The sequence below is a fragment of the Parus major genome, chromosome 6 (genome assembly GCF_001522545.3).
Source record: "Parus major isolate Abel chromosome 6, Parus_major1.1, whole genome shotgun sequence".
NCBI classification, from domain to species: Eukaryota; Metazoa; Chordata; class Aves; order Passeriformes; family Paridae; genus Parus; species Parus major.
Window position 1 is genome coordinate 8,953,546 of NC_031775.1, and position 18,640 is coordinate 8,972,185.

The 18,640-nt window shown below is 35.9% G+C and overlaps 1 protein-coding gene across 1 annotated transcript in view; it reads left to right on the forward strand.

Annotated features, from left to right (window-relative positions):
- The window catches only part of KCNMA1 (potassium calcium-activated channel subfamily M alpha 1), a 255,043-nt gene that overhangs the window by 60,749 nt on the left and 175,654 nt on the right, over positions 1 to 18,640 (forward strand). Inside the window, exons 3-4 of the mRNA XM_033515702.1 lie at positions 8,468 to 8,561; positions 9,492 to 9,603. Coding sequence (XP_033371593.1) covers positions 8,468 to 8,561; positions 9,492 to 9,603 — 206 coding nt within the window. The remainder of the gene's footprint in view (positions 1 to 8,467; positions 8,562 to 9,491; positions 9,604 to 18,640) is intronic.

The following is an 18,640-nucleotide window of genomic DNA, read 5'->3' on the forward strand; positions in this document are numbered from 1 at the left end:
AGCAGACCTTTGTTCTGCAGTTGTACCAACTAAATTTGCCTCCTAATTTTGTATATTAATGTGAAAGAAGTTAAAATCAGGAGCTTCTCTTTCTTTCACACTGGAAGTCCAGCTCTATCTTAGTTTCTAAACTGAATTTTGCATTAAAAATTGCCAAGTCACAGCATTTAAATATATATTTAAATTTTAAATAAGTTTCAGTCAAAGGGGAAAATAAGAACAACATAAACTTCTACACCCCATTCTTTATTACAGGAAGCAGAGAAGTGAAAGAATCAAAAGAAAAAAATCTGATTCTGAGAAAAATGTTTATTAAAAGACACAGTTGTACCAATTTAATACTGATTGATCTGGCTCTGTTGTTTTTTCTTCTGATATTCGAATTTTTTTTGAAGGAGGGTAAGGAAACCTGTTAATTTTAACCCAAATAAGTCTGAGAGCTTGTCAAGTTTCCCCAGTGTGGTAGGGAGATTGCATAGAAGGACTTAATTGTAGAAAGCATTTGCAGAACAGATGAGTCATGATGCATTTGTTTAATCAGGGTAATATTCTAATGCCAGCTTGTGATCTGTCAGACTTTAAAGAATAATAGGAGATGTAATAGAAATTGGGATGGGAAAGTAAGGACAGATATTTAAAGTGTTTCTTTCTGAAAAGCAAGGTACTTGCAAATTATAAGGTGCAGGTTAAACACAGTATAAGAAATCTTGGACGATAGCTTTATTTCACATTATTTGACCATTTTCTTTCAATTAGATTTATAATTTACTTTTTCTAAAATTGAACAGAGGATTCGGATTGTTGATGTAATTCAAAGACAGCTTAGTGTGTATGAGCCTAAAGTCATCAAAGTATTTTTAGAAAGAATGTAAGAGGTGCATGTCAGAGTGAGGAGGGGAGGCCACTCCACGTGTAGACTGCAGAAATGGAGATGGAAACAAAGACAGTAAAACTGAGTAATACAAAATAAATTCATCACGTGCTGAAGTTGAGCTGAAGTTTTTGTGAGTGAAAAGACAAATATGGTTTAATCCATTAAGCAAAGGAGAGTCAGAATTGAGAATTAAAAGAAGAGTACTTGGCAAAGCTCAAAGAAGCTCCAGGATTTGACAGTGAAACTCTGTGTATTGCAGAAACGCCTAAGAATTTAGATACAGGGCGTTGAGTGGTCAAATAGGATTTAAATGTAAATAATATAAGAAGATACAAGAAGTGATCACAGCATCATCCTCAGCTATCAGGCCATAACTGTCTATAAAATTCAGTGAGGAAGGGATTGTTCCTCCTTCACTCACTAGCTCCAGGTGCACAAACCTCAGAGAAATATCTCTAAGCAGTGATGTAAGGATCCCATAGAGTTTTATGCACCCAAGTCAGAGCTGTGACAGCAGATTATGTGGCAAAGTAGGTCTTCACCTTGCCTTCACCAATGCCTTGTTCCAGGGATCCAGCTGGCTGTCCTTCCTCCTTGGGAAGGAAACCAACTCAACTCTGCCTGCATTTCCTGCAGCACTAGCTGAAAGTTCTGGCAGCACAAGTTCCCCAGTGATGCACCACATCATGTCAAGGGAGAGTGAAGTAACTTAGAAGATATTTGCCATCAAAAACTTCTATTGGTGCTGTGAACCAAAGAAAGGCTTTCTAAACTGAAATGCATTTAACAAGCATCTTGTATTTAGAAGATGAATGCAGATACTGTAAGAAAATAATGTTTTTCTTACTGTGGGACTCACTGGGTTAATAAATGGAAGCCACTTGAAGTAAGAAAAAGTACGTTTTGCTCTCTGTCCCTTTTAAGATGTTTGAAATCTTTGATTGTAATTTAGTCTTGGTGATTTGTTTTAAGTATGGTATTTGTTCCCTGAGGTATATATTTGATAGGCAGCTGTGTTATTTTGCTCTATGTTCATGCCTGTTTCAGTGAAAAAGATTTTAACTGCTTATTCCCTTCTGGGCTGTGTGACTGTACCATAAAGGAGCAAACTTCTGCTTTGAATGAAAATTGCTTTTACTAAATGATACATGTGGCTTTTCTATAGTTTTACTTTAGTACTATGTCACCAAATCAGAGTTAAAAAGCCTAACAATAATGAACTTAAATTTCTTTTTTGCTGTACTGTACAAAATATGCTTTAAAGGTGTATAAACAGACACTACTATATCAAATTTGTGCCAAATGTATTTTTTTATTCTAGACTTTATAAAATTCAGTTTGCTCTAGAAGTAAATTTGAGGAAACTCAATATTAAAGAGAAGCTTCCAGTAAAACAAAATAATTTGTAAAAAAAAGACCACTTTTAGCAGTTTTATGAACAAAGAAAATTTACATGCCCAAATTGATACACATTAATTGTATTGAAATGCAGTTTGAAAGTGCAGTGAGTAGAATGTCTTAAAATGCTTCAATGCTAATTAACTTCTAAATATTGAGTGGTTTCTCTGAATTACTTATTTATTTGTGTTATATTTTAGCAGCATCAAGTATTTCTGTACATAGCTATAATTTCATTTTAAAATCTACTCTCATCAATGGACCTTCCTTCTGATGGAAAGTGCATATTTTACTGTTTTTCATATAATGTACTGTTAAGCAGTCTAAAAACTGTCATGAATACAGGAAATAAAAACTTCCCAATTTTTCATGTAATAAGTTTTATATTTTTTTTATTGATACTAAGTATTAAAATATATTTTAATCTTGTTTTTGTAATGGATTTGGCTTTTCCTCCACCATTCAGAAATCAGATTTGCAAAAATTTAAATTGTAAATTAGGAAAATTCTCTGAATTTCTAAAAATTTCTATAGCTTCTTAAAGTTCTGAAGTTTGCAATGGGCTTTACATCTCCTCTCAAGAGGTGAAATGATACAGTAATAACCACTCAGGTTATTTTCAACTATGTTGCAATTAAAAAAAATCTGGAAGTATATGAAGGCTTCTGTGGGAACTTTCATATTAATACACTCACAGAAATGATTGATTTCAGAAAACATTAAAAAACATTTCTTGCTCTCTCCCACTCACTTTATGACTATTCAAGGAATAATTCCAGTAGAAACATTTCAATCCATTAGAAACATTTTAAGTCAACCAGAAATATGCAAGAATAATAAATACATGATGTGAACTTGTGACAAAAATAGTTCTTTAAGCAGCACTAAATTGTTTTGAGTTTAAGTGGCAAGTGGTACACTCTGTGGTAAAAGTGGTGTGCACAGTGTTGACTTCATGTTGACCGCAGCAAAGCTTTAAGGATGCTGGGAACACCTTGTCAAAATTTTGCCCCATATATGTAAAATTAAACAGAATTATTTTGTTACCACTCTTGTAGTCACTCTTGCTTATTGAAGTAGTTTTTGCCTATTATAACTGTACAACTGGGCTTTATAACTACTAGTTTTGTTGTAAAAATTGTGTAGATAATCAAAGATGCTCTTTCAAAGTACTTATAAATATTAGCAAATCATAGAATCATTTATTTTAGAAATGACCTATAAGTTCCCCACTAAACTAAGTGCCACAACTATACATCTTTTAAATACCTTCAGGGATGGTGCCTCAACCACTTCCCTGGACAGTCTCTTTCAACCCATGACAATGCTCCAGTGAAAAATTGTTTCCTACTGCCCAGTCTAATCTTCCATTGGCACAACTTGAGGCCATTTCCTTTTGTTCTGTCTCTTGTATTTGGGAAAAGTGGTCAACCCCCACCTTGCTACAACCTGCCCCTAGGGAGTGGTAGGTAGTGATAAGGTCCTTCCCGAGCCTCTGGGCTGAACATCCCCAGCACCCTCAGCCCCCTTGTGCTCCAGACCCTTTCCCAGCTGTTGTCCTTCTCTGGGCTTGCCTCAGCCCCTCGCTGCCTTGCAGGGTGAGGGGCTGAGCTGGACACAGCACTCGAGGTGTGGCCTCACCAGTGCCAAGTTCATGGGGATGCTCCCTTCCCTGGTCCTGCTGGCCACACTGTTGCTGTTACAAGCCTGGATGCTATTGGCCTCCTGGGCCACTTTGGCACATGCTAGCTCACAGTGAGCTGCTGCTGATCAGCAACTTCACGTCCTTTTCCAGTGAACAACTTTCCAGCTGCTCTTCTCCAGGCCTGTAGCACTGCATGAGGTTGTTGTGACCCAAGTGCAGGACAAGGAGTTTGGCCTTGTGAACCTCATACAATTGACCTCAGCCCATGGATCCAGCCTGTTCAGATCCCTCTGCAGAGCCTTCCTGCCCTCTAGCAGACACATTCTTCTGCTCAGCTCAGTGTCAGCAGTGAGCTTACTGAGGACTCACTCAATTCCCTTGACCAGATAATAGATCAAGATATTAAACAGCACTGGCTTCAAAGCTGAGACCTGGGGAACACCATTAGTGATGGGACAGCAGGTGGATTTGACTCCTTTTACTACACTCCTTGGGCTCAGCCATCCAGCCTGTCTTTTACCCAGCTAGTCCAAGCTATGAGAAGCCAGTTTCTTCAGCAGAGTGGTGTGGAAAATGGTGTAAAAAGCTTGAATAAAGTCTAGATAGACAGCCTCCACAGCCTTTCCAAGAAAATCCTCATCCACCAAGCAAATCACCTTTTCATAGAAGATCAGGTTGGTCGAGCAGCACTGCCTTTCATAAAATCAAATGGGCTGAACCTGATCCTGTGGTATCCTACATGTGCTCTATACTGGCACTCAGGAGTGCTGGCACTCAAGATGTTATGCCCCATGACCTTCCCCAGCACCAAGGTCAGGCTTGACAGGCTTGTAGCTGCATAAATCCTCTTGCTGATCCTTCTTGTAGATGGGTTTCTTAATTTCCGGTGAGGTGGTATCTCTCCAGTTAACCAGGTCTGCTGAGAAATGATGGAAAGTAGCTTGGTGAGCACTTCTGCCAGTTCCCTTAGTTTGTTTGCGTGGATTCCATGCAGTCCTCTTGATTTGTATCTAAATGGTGTAGTGTTTTACTGACCATTTCCCCTTGGATTGTGGGGGCTCCATTCTGCTCCCCTCTTCCAACTCAGGGCTCTGGGTACGCAGACTTAGTTAAAGACCTCAGTTACAGACTGAAGTAAAGCAGTTATTCAGTACCCCAGACTTCTCATTCTTTGTCACTATGTTTCCCCCAATGCAATAAAAGATGGAGATTCTACTTAGCTCTCCTTCTGTTGCTAATATATTTCTAGGAACATTTTTTACTATCTTTTTATGCCAGTAACCAGACTGTTCTAGCTGGGCTTCTGCCCTTCTAATTTTTTCCCTCATAGCCTCACAACATCCTTGAAGCCCTCCTTGAGGCCCTTCTTCCAAAGATGATACACTCTTATTCCTGAATTCCAGCCAAAGCTCTCTATTCAGCCAGGCTGATGGTCTTCCCTGCCAGCTTGTCTTTTGACACGTGGGGATGGCCTGCTTCAGCACGTTCAAAATTCCCTTCTTGAAGCATGTCCAGCCTTCCTGGATTCATTTGCCCTTCAGGACTGCATCCCAAGAGTCCTTCTCAACCAGCATCGTAAAGAGGCCAAAGCCTGTCCTCTGGGAGTCCAACATAGCAGTTCTGCTAGCCTCCCTTGTTATTTCTCTGGGAATCAAAATCTATCATTTTGTGATTGCTGTGCCCAAGACAACCTCCACTTGTCACATCACCCACCAGTTCTCTGTTCAGAAACACAGCTCTGGTGGGGTGCCCTCCCTAGCTGGCTCATTTACCAGATGTGCACATCAGTTGTTGGAGAATTGATCCTGGCCCTTTTTTAGAGGGAGATGCCCATTGCATTTAGAGTTCCATCATTGCTGTAATTTTTATCCAGTAAATCTTTCTAATAATCTTTTTAGTAAATTTTTACTGTATTATTTCATTGATTTTATCATAGTTGCTCCTGTCTTGTGGTATAAATGTATGAAACCGTGTTTACATTGAAAGGGAATAAAAATGTTTCTAATTGTCTGTTGCCTTCTTCAAAAGGGGAACCTTTGCTGCCCTAATGGGGTGAAATCCCATAGGGCATGCCACATGATTTTAATATAAACCAGGGACTTTTATTAGTATTATTTCTGATTCTGGAGACCCCAGTACACTACTAAGAGGTATAGCACTTCTGGTTTTGGGAAACTTGATGTAAAGATGAGTTTCAAATTGGATCCCTTTCTGCAGCAGGCTGAATTGTGCAGTGATGAACATTAGTGGCCATATTTTTCTGCCAGCTCAAATGTTAGCTACTGATGAAAAGAAAAATAAAAAATCCATACTGAAAATTTATTTTAGAATGTTTAAAATCTTTTATAATCCATCTGTGAAAAAATGAGTAACTTCATCAGTGCCATGCCCTTCTGTCAAAATCATCATTTGAAATAAAAAAGAAAAGGATGTGTCTTTGAAATGAATAACTTAAATATTGAAAGAAAAGGATTATCTCTGAAATGAAGGAAGTTTAAAGGATAAGACTAGTAGAAACAGCAGTTTTGGTATTAGGTGAACAAAAGTCACAAATCAGAATTGTCATCCATTGTGCTATGTGTTTTGCAAAAAAAATGGAGATGTATTATGCATTAGGTAATTTGTCAGATCTTGTAAGTTTTTGTAAAGGACAGTGACACAAAAGTACAGCTGTTAGCTGCAGCCTTAGCTGACCTTAACTAAAAATTGCTCTCTATCCTGGTTATAAGCCTCTACAAATTTCTCCAGCTTTTGCAGGAACCTAGCCTGGAATTAAGGGTTGGTGCAGGGCTGTTGGTTCTGTTCCTCTGTACTTCCTGTTGGTAGGGTGCATTGTGACTCCGTGTGTGGCCAGCCTTATTTTGACAAAATCCTTTCTTCTCATTAGTGCTGTACAGAAAATGGTCCAGTTGGGTTCTCAGATTACATCCACTGTTACTGTAGCTAAAAGTGTATTTGTTAAGTGAGAGATATTGTCTGCTGTCCTGTATGTTAACATTTGGCTTCTCTTCCCTTCTGCTCTTATAAATCAATTTTATTTGAACTATAACAGAAGTGTCTAATAACTTCAATGTCTTTTCAAATAGCCTGTGAAGAACAATTTTAATAAAATTTCCTATAGCACTGAAGCTTCTTAAAATACAAAGCTATTGTACATCAAGGAGAATTTTGCTGTATACATTCATGCATCTAGAGACAGGAGAGAGCATGCTGTAATTAACTTGTTTGACCTGAAATGTATACAAGGAATGGAAAATTTGGCTGCATGTGTAATGACCTGGTAGTCCAGGTAGTTTCCTTTATGCCTTAAGTTAGGTAACTGACATTCATAACGCGTAGAATCTTGCTTGTTGAGCAGTCTAGCACTATATTTGCAGAACTACTGCTATACTAACTGGTATTACATTCACCTTCAGTGATTTATTTGATCTAGAAAGCCAACAAATTTCTGCTTTTCTAAAAGGATGTTTTCTAGGGCTCCAAATGATCAAATGATCGATGTTCTAGCTTCCCTCTATTACAGTTGTGATGAACACATGATCATTTGCAATATATGTGTGTATATATATGTATATATGGTGGGACATTATGTATATATAGTATATACATCAGCATATATTGGGACATGATTTTCACTTTGGTCTATGACTACAACATTGGACTGTGGCTTCAACAACCTGTGTTGGAAACTTAGCAAATAAATCACTGATAATACCTACGGAAGTTCCCACCTTCCTTAGATAAAAATATATTTGTAAAGTACCAGTTTGTATAGAGTAAGCTTTGGATCTGTCCCACTGTCAAAGAGAGCATAAAATAATAAGCTAAAATTTGCAATGGCTGCCTGATACACACAAGGGTATTTTAATTAACCTGCATGCAGAAATTAACCCTTAGAGTACTGCTTCAAATTCTTCAATTTATTTTGTTATTTAATTTTACCAGTGGGCTATGCTGCTTTTCTACTCAGTTCATAGTACTGTACATAAAGTACATTAAATAGCCGTACAAAAAAAAAAAAGAAGTGAGAAAAAGAAAAAAAAATCCAATCAACTTCTTATAAACAAGGGATTGTACAAGACTAAATACCCCAGGTTGCTAATGGGTAATGTATTCCTAAGCAACTATTTTTTGTTAAAGGTTTTATATTATATAATGAATTAAAAGCGTGTAATGTTTCACTGTAGCTGTGTGCTTGTTAGGTTTCTTCCTAAAGTATCATAGGTGTGTCTCCTTTAGAAAGAAGTCAGTTCTTTAAGGGTTAATGTGGGGTTAAGCAATCCTGAGGTATTCTCCTGCTTGTCCTCTCCTAAAGGTATCTGCATGTTAACTCTCAAATATTACCTGAACAGGTGAATATAAACACTGTATGAATGACTAACTGAATGAATGAAATAATTCCTTTGAAATGCTTGCTTGTATCTTGTAAACAACTGGAAAACAGAAACATGATTTCTGAATCAAGGTCTATAATGAGATGCATACAATTCTCAGCAGAGTAGAAACTCATATACTGACAATTTATTCTGATTTCTTTGTCTTTCGAATAGCCCAATAGAATCCTGCCAGAATTTCTACAAAGATTTCACATTACAGATCGACATGGCTTTCAATGTGTTCTTCCTACTCTACTTTGGCTTGCGTGTAAGTAGTGTGTCTTTGGTAGCAGAGGGGAGTATAGCTGTTATGTATGGTGATTGAAACAGAGCTCGTATTTTCTTTGAAACAAACACAGTTAATATCTTCTTTCGTGCAAAAATATGTTTTGTTTTGAATGCGTTGTTTTGAAATGTGTAAGTCAAAGTTTTAAGATTTAGATAAAACTACTCAAATATTTTCATGATATACTGGGGATTTTTCCCTTTATTTTCATATTTATAGTTAATGTTTATACAAGGCAAATGTTTTCATTACTTTTTAATTACTAATCAAATGTGAATAGTAGTTTGACCTTATTCAAGCACATAGGCAAGATGCCCTGGGTACCTCAGCTTGCCAGTTTCCCTGGTCTGATTTTGTATTCAGGAGAGAGAAATGACCACATCCATGGTTCACTTCAAAAGATTGAAGTGGTGCTGCAGTCCCGAGCTGTGCCTTGTAGGAGTCATCCTGCTGATCTCCTCTGGACAGATAGTAAAGGGACTCATTCTAAACCACTCTGTATGTCAAAATCTGTGGGCATCAGATACATGATCAGACTACTGCCAGCATATTTGCTGTGCTAGAACAAAGGAGATGTATTTCAGAATAGTTTATATTTGCCTATACTTTCCTAATATTACTGATACATTGTCAATAAATATGGAAAAAATATTTTAGCACAGATATTGCCACTGATCATATAGATGATCTATCTCATTAATTAGACCTTTCATTTTAATCTCAGTGTGATTATCAAGAAATGCACAATACAGACTTTTTGCTAGTGAAACGTGCTTTGTCTGGACTGACCTAAAACATAGTTACTACACTATCTTTTGAGTTTAATATTTTAGAACAGATACCTGCAATCAGAATGTCAATAATCTGATTCTTTCATCTCTTCTGCTCTTTTTTTTTTTTTTTTCTTTCCAGTTTATAGCAGCCAATGACAAGCTATGGTTTTGGCTAGAAGTTAACTCAGTGGTAGATTTCTTCACGGTCCCTCCAGTATTTGTGTCAGTATACTTAAACAGAAGTTGGCTTGGTAAGTACAGTAGTTTCACCTTTAAAATGCTTGTTACAAAAGTACTTCAACGTTGCAATTTTGGTGGAGAATTTCTTCATCTTGTGTCGTTGTGTAAATAGAAGAATGTTACCAAAGTTGTTTTCAAAGTGAATTTTAAGCAGAAAGGTGCATTTTTTCAGAAAAAGCACTTACTACATCTGTTTTGTTTTCAAATCATTAATATAATCCCCTACTCTAAGAGGCGGAGAACTCCATTTTGGAGGTGCTGTGTAGCATGAGGCTGCCTTTATCAAACCATGAATTTGATTTGTCTCAGCTTGAAACCTGAACAGGTGATCTAGATTGTTCATTCACTGAACTGAAGTGCCACAAATCATTGTCAACAATGAAATCAATATATTCTCACTGCATTTTTTAAGCCAGTGTGGCTAAATTTTAAATCCACTGAAGCAACTGATTTGAGAGACACATTTAGAAACTTAACATTTTGTTGGGCTGCTAGGAATGCATTAGGAAAGGTATGGCACATTTAAAAGGGAATATGAAAAGAAATAGAGAGGACACGCAATTAAAAAATGTCCATAGTGTGTCAAATGGAGCTTTTTGTACAAGTGTTACATGCTCTGTCATTAGGAAAAATGAAGGTCAAAACTTGTTATTTTTTTTATTCAGAGAGAACTTCCTAAAAATGGCATACTTTGTGAATGATGTGTCTTTAGACAACATATGAAACCTCACAGTTTGGCAATTAATTCCTCCAAAAATAGAGGCACTCATTGTCACTGAGAAGTGAAGAGAATAGTTATCTTAAATGTTTCATATGGGAAAGAAAATAAACTAGAGGGTCTTTAATAGTCTTACAATATTTTAATCTTAATATAGAAATGCAAATACACAAAAAATATTGGTGAATTTCTGTTTTATGCAAAGAGATCAATAAATTTATAACTACAGTAAACCATATAACCATATCAATGGCTATTAGCATGCCAGAGATGAAAGCAGTAAAATGGCCAGAAAAGATGACTACACATCCTCATATGATTACTCTCTTTATCACATATCACTTCTGTCATATATGGAAAACTAAGTAAGGCTTTTTGAAAGGGAAAATGTCATACAGTTCCATATTATGATACGAAATAAAATGTAAAAAGAATGTATTTAAGTAAAAAACATGCTTATCCTTGAAAGAAAATTGCTGATTTCGCTAGCTATAATTTAATCTCAGATTCCTTGCATTATGTGAATTAACGGGATGCATTTTCACTCTTGTATGTGATATATCCGAGTTTCCCAAAAACTTTGAGATTGAAATGCTTGGAGATGAAGGCTATCTGAGAGAATAAATAGAATCACAGAATCCATTGAAAGGGAATGTGAGATGAGAAAGTAGCAAGACCACAAACTCTGGGAAATGAGGCAGAGATAATTACTTGGAATGAATACCCTTCATGAAAGTGACTGCGTAATTGACTGACTCATGGTGACACAGCAATCCAACTAACAGTACTGACAGGGATAATGAGAACGTTTGCACATTTAGCAGTTTCTGCTGCATAGATTTTAGAAGTTTTATGGCAGTTTTCAGGAAGAGTTAAGCACTCATAGTGTTGAAAAGATTTACATATCTCTTAATTACACCAACATCACTTTATCTTGATTTCTTGTTTGTAGCCAAACTTTGCCTGTTTCCTCATGGAATCATCCTGAGACATTTATCACCTGCTGAGGCAAAAAATGGACATGTTTTTTAATGTAGTCATCTTAGGAGTAACATTTACAATGGTTTAGCTTTGTACCTGCTTCCAGAGGAATTATTATTTTTGATAAATCATCCTTAGTGAAATCAATCACTAATTCAAAAATGTGAATTGTTTGGATTCCTAACAAAGCTTTAATTTAGACCAGCAAGGTATTTTGAGCAGCTGTGATGGAAGATTTTTAAAGTAAATATATTGAAGTGTATTAATGGAGACTGTGTTCCTTCATACTTTTGAAAGAGATGGCCAAATTTACTGTCTGTAGAGCTCAAATATTTTACTCATACTTGTAGGTAATACAGTGGTAGGACTGAGTGTGTGAGAAGGGGGAAAGGTAGGGTGTTTGGATGATATTATTTAGTTTCAGGTTAGATGCCGACTTTGCCTTTTGCTTTTATATAAATATTGTATAAATACAATATGTATATTGTAATTGAGGGATATATCATTATACAACTGAGGGAGATTCAGAACATATAAGTTGTGGGTTTTGCAAAAGTTGTCCGCATGTGTATGTAGGATTAGAAGGGAGGTTTGTCTTTTAGTGAGGTGAGTAAATAGAGAGTGCTTAGAGTTAGGCAGTGTGAAAATCATTCAACATTGGCACATTTTAAGAATTTGTTAATGATTTAGCAGGTTTCTTTTGTATGCTTTAGATGTCAAGATCATTTAGGAGCCAAAATAAAATGCACCATCTGGAATGTATTGTGCATCAAGGTCTTTCCTTGTTTATTTCATTGTTGATTCATGTCAGTCAGCTGTGATGAGTTCATTGAAGTAGCTGGCAGAATCGAAGTCCCCATGTGGCTCTCTGAATGTCCAGTTCTACAAGAGATGTCCTGGTTTAGCTGACTGACTAGTATCAGTATAGACCTACAGTTTGAGCTGTATTTTAAAGAAACCAGACTATCCTAAATAAACAATAAACTTTGCCTTTGGAGCAGTAAGTGCTTACAGAAAGATGTGAAGCATAGCAGAGCACGTGCTCTGAATGTTCATGTTTCACTGTAGTGGAAAGCCAGTAGATTTTTTCTGTTCTTATACTCATTCAGAAATGCCATCTTTCACCTATTGTGTAGCTCTTAGGATGTGAAGCTTTCTCCTTTCCCTGCTACTCTTTTGTATTCAGCTGTTCATAACATACATTCTTGCATCTTGAAATGCTGTATATGAATTAAGTTTTCAATCAGTATTCATAAAGGATGTTGTTTCAAATCTAGTCTTCCACATAGATTCCAGTTTGCAGACAACATTTGATATTGAAAGACAGATCAGGTTATGCTTTTTTGAAAGGTTTTCATGTCATTATGATCAATGTTTAAATTGAAGGCAAAACAGCACTTAAAACCTGCAAAATACCAAATTTTTAGATTTGGTAAATCCTTCAAAAAGGGTTTCTGTGGTGTCATTTTTGCTTGCAGAAGACAGTGTAAGAAAAGGAAGCACATGAAAAGAATGCATTTGACCTATGGAAAGAGCTACATATTATTGAAAGATTGGGGGAAGTACAGATGGGAAAGAAATTTTTAATAAATCTGTAATAATTCAGTGATATACAGTGCTTTATCATGCTGTATAAACATTTCTTATGTTCTGACTTGGAAACTATACACTGATGTACTGTGAACATCAGTGTGTTTTTGGATGCTCATTTTCATCTAGATCCCCATGACATTTTTCCAACACTGTTTTGCTAACAGTAGCATTTGTGTAGATACTTGCTCATAAGCTACATCTCTACTTTATAAAATCCTATGTATTGCTTGCACAGCTCTGTACAAGAAACCTAAGAATGGTAGGACAGCTCTCCAGGTGCAGAATTATACAGAGTGGATAGAACCTTCCCAAGGGAAGAATGATCTACAGGTGATTTTGACAGTGAATTTCAACCAAATTATTTCAGTGCATTGCTGAGTTTGTATGTTTTGCTTACAGTCCAAGTGAAGGTAGGCTAAAAGGATTGTTGAACAGAAAGGAATTTGCAATGGGAGAAATAATGGCATATAAATAATGGACATTTTTCTTTTTTTTTTACTACAAAATTATCATCATCTGAGTGTCCTACATAAGTTTCAGATTTAGAACTTTTTTTCCTCTGGATAGCTTGCAGTCTGAAAATTGTAGAGTCCTGCAACAGGTGAATATCTTCCAGTTGTATTTAGTGAAGACTTAACACTTTACACACCACTTAAAACTGTTATTCCATCTTCTGTGATAGCAAAACCATTTAAAATAACTGAAATGCCTTTTATCATGTACTTGCATGCTTATGAAAAAGGAAATATTGATTTTATGAGCTGACTGTATTGGACTGAATTGCCTTGACAGGATTGTATTGTTAGAGGGGGATTTAACATAAGAATTATGATCTTGGCTCCACATTTGCAAGAATACGTGAATGAGGAACAATCAGCCTTAGATTGTGATAATAATACAAAGATTAATGCAATGTAATATATTAATTTGATAGTATCTCATTACTGAATCACAGAAATTAAAGATCAAGATCTTTTAAACAATCAATTCCTTTTCCTGACCATATGCTTCATCTGTTCTACTGTGCAGAATATCAAGTGGTAGAAACTCTGTGATTCCTTGTAAATTCTGTTATCAGGAAGATTTTTTTCTTCATCCTTATTCCCTGACATCCCTTTTAGTCTAGGCTGCTGCTGACACTGACTTTTTTTTCAGAAAATAATTTGAGATAGTGGAGGAAAGAAGACAGTCAACAAATGCAAATACAGACACATGCAAAGCATGGAGAACAAATCTCTTCAGATGGTGATTAACACAGTTAGGGAAGGGGATCCTTTTTTCCAGTGGTTGCTCAAATTCTGTCCAGCTCCTGTTACAGACATGTCAATTAATTTTGGATGAGACTTGTGGTTTCAGTATCAGTGCCTGGTCTGAGAATAGTGTTTCCAACAACTCTGGTGGAAATTCAGCTTTCTTGGTGAATCAGAATGAAACTGGTTTCCCACCAGGGAGAGAGATAGATGACTCTGGAAAAAAACAGATGTGTCTAAGATAGTTAGGGTGATGGTTGAAGCCTTCTGCCCATCAGCAATTGTTCTTCAAGATGAAGTTTTAGTTAAAAATCTGTACATGAAAACATCATCTGTTTTAATGCTGTGTCAACTTTCTTTGCCATAATCTCTACAGAGCAGCTTGGCCTGAAACCATATTTGAATCTGTAGAACACTTTATTCCTTTTGGAATAACTGATATAGTTTAATGGAATTTAGTTACACTGACACAAAGAAGTTCTCTGATAACTTGGTTGTAGGAATGCCACTTTGGCTTTGCAATCATTTACTGGATTTTGCTACATCTACAGGTCGCAAAGCTCCTTTGCTTAGCACCTTAAATTTGCAGTCATCTGCAATGACTTTATTGGTAAGCATTGTGCATTTCTGCCATCTATTGGTGGAATCTTTGAATGCACATCCAAATTCTACAATTTTTCTTACCAAACTAGCATCTTTTATACAGCTTTGATGTATTTTTTTTTACATTTTGCTTCCATTATGAATTATTTTATATATAATGGAAACTAAATTCTCCAAAATTTCCTTGAAGAATTTTATGTGTACTGCTTTTATGTATGGTAACATTTCTTTCTACACTTCAAATGCCTTCAAACAGGTATCAATGCATTTATTGAAAACAGTTTTGAATGCTCAATATGCTTGGTGAGTTGTCAGTAATCTGTCACTGAATAGACTGTATTACATTTGCATTGTAGTGAAGACAAAATTTTTGCTTTATTTCTAGGCACCCTAATCAGTCCAGGTTTCACAGAACATGTATATTTTGATAGGGCCCCAGTTAAAGTAATACAGCTTCCCAACAGGCATTTGAGTTGCTACAATATTAAGACCAGAAGGTAACCTTGTGATAAATATATATTTGCTAAAATCCATGACAGACTTCTATGGATATTGTGGCATTCATTTGTGATGATACTCTTCTCCTCTGATCTCCACTGAGAAGTCAAACAAGTAGCCCAAAGACACTGGAGCAGAGCAGAAACACAGGGACAGCACTGGTTTCAAATGTCATTAGTGTGTGTCTTCTGACATGCATAGAAACTGTGTTCTTGCTTCCCTACCCCTGTGAACTCAAAGCAAACGGGATAATTTAAATCAACTGCAGAATGTCTCTCTCTGTGAGTGGTACTTAACATTGCACAGAAAAATGACCCTAAAAACATTCTGATTTCTATTCTGCTCTGATGGGTAGTGGTGACAGGCAGGGGAGTATCTTGGTTTCTTCATGGGTGAATGAGTGACAGGCTTAGCCCAAAAGTAGTGCTAGTGTGTGAATTTTGAGAAGCTATTGAGAGTTAGTATCAGAGCTGCTTTAGAAATTGCTTCCTACTGTATTGCCAGGCTGGATGGACTAATTTGACCTCTTTCATCTATAACCTGACTGAGCAAGAATGTATCTTTACTGGAAGAAAATAAATAATCCAGTCCTGAATTTATAGATAAATACAAGCAAATGTTGCCTATAAATGAATGTATATAGTTTGTTGCTATCCTGCTTTACAGGATTCCAAGCCCTGCTTGTCACTAACTTACTCTCTTCATTATCAAGCATTTCATCCTCTGGTATAATTGTTTAACATTATTAGGTAGAATATTAATAGAAATATTAAATAACTTAAGGTCAAGAGCACATTCCTGACAGGACTCCCAGGGAAGACTTGAGAGATACATTTTAAGATTCCCTGGGGTTTGGTCCGTTTAATGAGTGCCATGGCAATGCTGAGTAAATTACACCAGTATTTATAGCTCTGTCACTCAAACATTCATTTAATGGAAAAGCAAATGGCACATGATGCTTTTTCTAAATGTATACTTAAATATAATTACTTGTTTTGACTACTTAATTATTTTGCAGTAGAATTCCTTGTTTTGTCTGAGATTAATTAATGGCTCATGGTTATTTCTTTTAAGATTATGGAAATAACATGAATTTTTTTCTGGAACTTCTATAAACTATACGTACCAGACTTGCCTAAAACCAGCACTAAGTAGCCCATAGAGTTTTAAAAGCTATTGAATGCAAGTTACCCAGACATGATGATTTGGAAATGTCTGGCCTAACAGATGTGTTTATTTGCATTCTCCTTAGTCACATTAGGAAGGCAAGTATGCAATCATTAGATGATTATCTTTTCTAAGTTATGAAATAAAATACATATGGGAAACTTCTGCTTTTTCTCCATCATTACTGAAATGTCCACCATGTTTCTGGTCAGCACTGCAATTAAAATGTCTTTGCAATGCACTAAGTCTGTGGTTGGTTAACATATCTCATAAACATTTTATTCTTTTTGAATTCCGCTGTTTTTAAACTGAAAAAATATATTACTATTTTGGACTTTTTTTTTTTTATATGAACACTAAACATAATTAGTGTTTTCATATGAATGACCTAAATTTGGATTCCTAATAAGATTTCCTTGTCATATAACCAACCTTCCCTTCAGTGAAACACTCTTAGTATTCTTCCAGGGTTATAATATTTAGAACTTCTAAAGGTATACTAATGTTCTTTAGTATATGTTTGTCGGGTACCAAGCATGCTGTAAGCCAAACTGGTTTTATGTAAATTTCATACAAAGGTACATAAGCATATAGACTTTACATTAGCTGATGTAGCCAGATTATCTGTTGTCATCATCGGTTGGTGTTCTACGTCCTGTGTTTTCTGGACATCAATCCATAAATGTTGAAGATCATAGTCTGCCAGACTTAGTGATTGAGAAACAGAATGCTATTTTGATGTAGATTGACTGTATGATGTAGATTGACTGCTAAATTCTAAGCAGTTTATAATAACCAATTTCAACTTTGCTCATATTTAGTTCAGTCATACTCCCCTCTAGGATAATAACAGGACAGTAATAGCAAGTATAAAGGATTTGTGCTGAAAAATAAATCACTGCAATTTCCTTTAATAGCCAAACATTTTGCATTTTTAAAATATATTACATAATTTTATTCTCTCTATATCCTTTTCTGCCTAGTTAAAATATATTCTCAATAACTGGACATTATGTGAAAAAACAGACTAGTTTCCTTTTATCCTGCTTTTTATTATCAATTTAATTACTTTACAACTGCCCTTGGATTCTCTAATGGTTTCAGTGGTCTTTCTGACTCTGTAATTAAGTTATTCTGCTTAAATGAAGGCTACCCAGACTGTTGAGTTTTGTCTTTAATAGAATGCAGGGATAATACTGTAAAAGGAGAGAACCCGTTCCCTTCCTGCTGAGGGAAGCCACAATTACTTATTCTGTCTTCTGGCATTTGTGTTTACTTGAATGAGAGGAGGCAGTTAAGCATGCTTCTTCTAGTGTCACATTATCATCACTCAGATGATTTCCAAAGTTTCTTGAGCTATCTATACTGTGTAACTGACTTGCACACTTTCCTTAATGGTAATATGAGAGATCTTAATGTTAATATGAGGGATTAGATTTTTTTTTTCTTTTTTAAATTTGACTGTTTCTTATCTTATGTCAGCTGAATGACCAGTTGAAAATAAAATTTCATTTCTTGTCTCCCAGATGGTATGCTGATATGTGTAGTTCCTTGTAGGCATTCAGTCTAGTCATTATCCATGATCCAGTAGTTATTCCCCTGATAACGCATTTAATTCATTTTTTTGACTGTGTTTTTAAATATTTTGAATCTGAGTAAGTTTGTTGCTGAGTAGGATCTTCTCAACTTTGAATTTTGAATGCTTGTTTACAAGCAACTTTATAGGTAATATAATTGCTATCAACATAAATCCAAAACTAGGAGTCCTTATACCTAGAACATGACAGTTTATATTTTGGCATTTTTAACATGAAGTCTATGATTTCTGGTTACTGTTTTTGATCTTTAACTCACTTTGCATTTCTAATTTCTGTAACATTGCTCAAAGGAACTATTTTATCTTCTAAGCCCTGGACCAAATGTACTGCAATGTCCATGTAGTTCTCATTAATTCAGCACCAGTTGTCTAGTGTGCTCTGTGGTGCGTGAGTCTGGGTTTATGCCGAATTAAGGAAAGATGCATTATTCAGTTTAAGTAATTAAAAACCCCAAACTGCATATCTGTGTTCTTCCTGACTTTTTTGCAAGACTGAATTAATCAAAAGCAAATCCTGTTGAGACTGGAATTGATATAAATTGATGCAAAGATAGTTGGGCTTTCACTAGAATAATTAGAAGTTGAGAATTCCATATAAGAGTTGGGAAAGTTCTTTTGTGTCTGTTTTTTCTGAATATCAA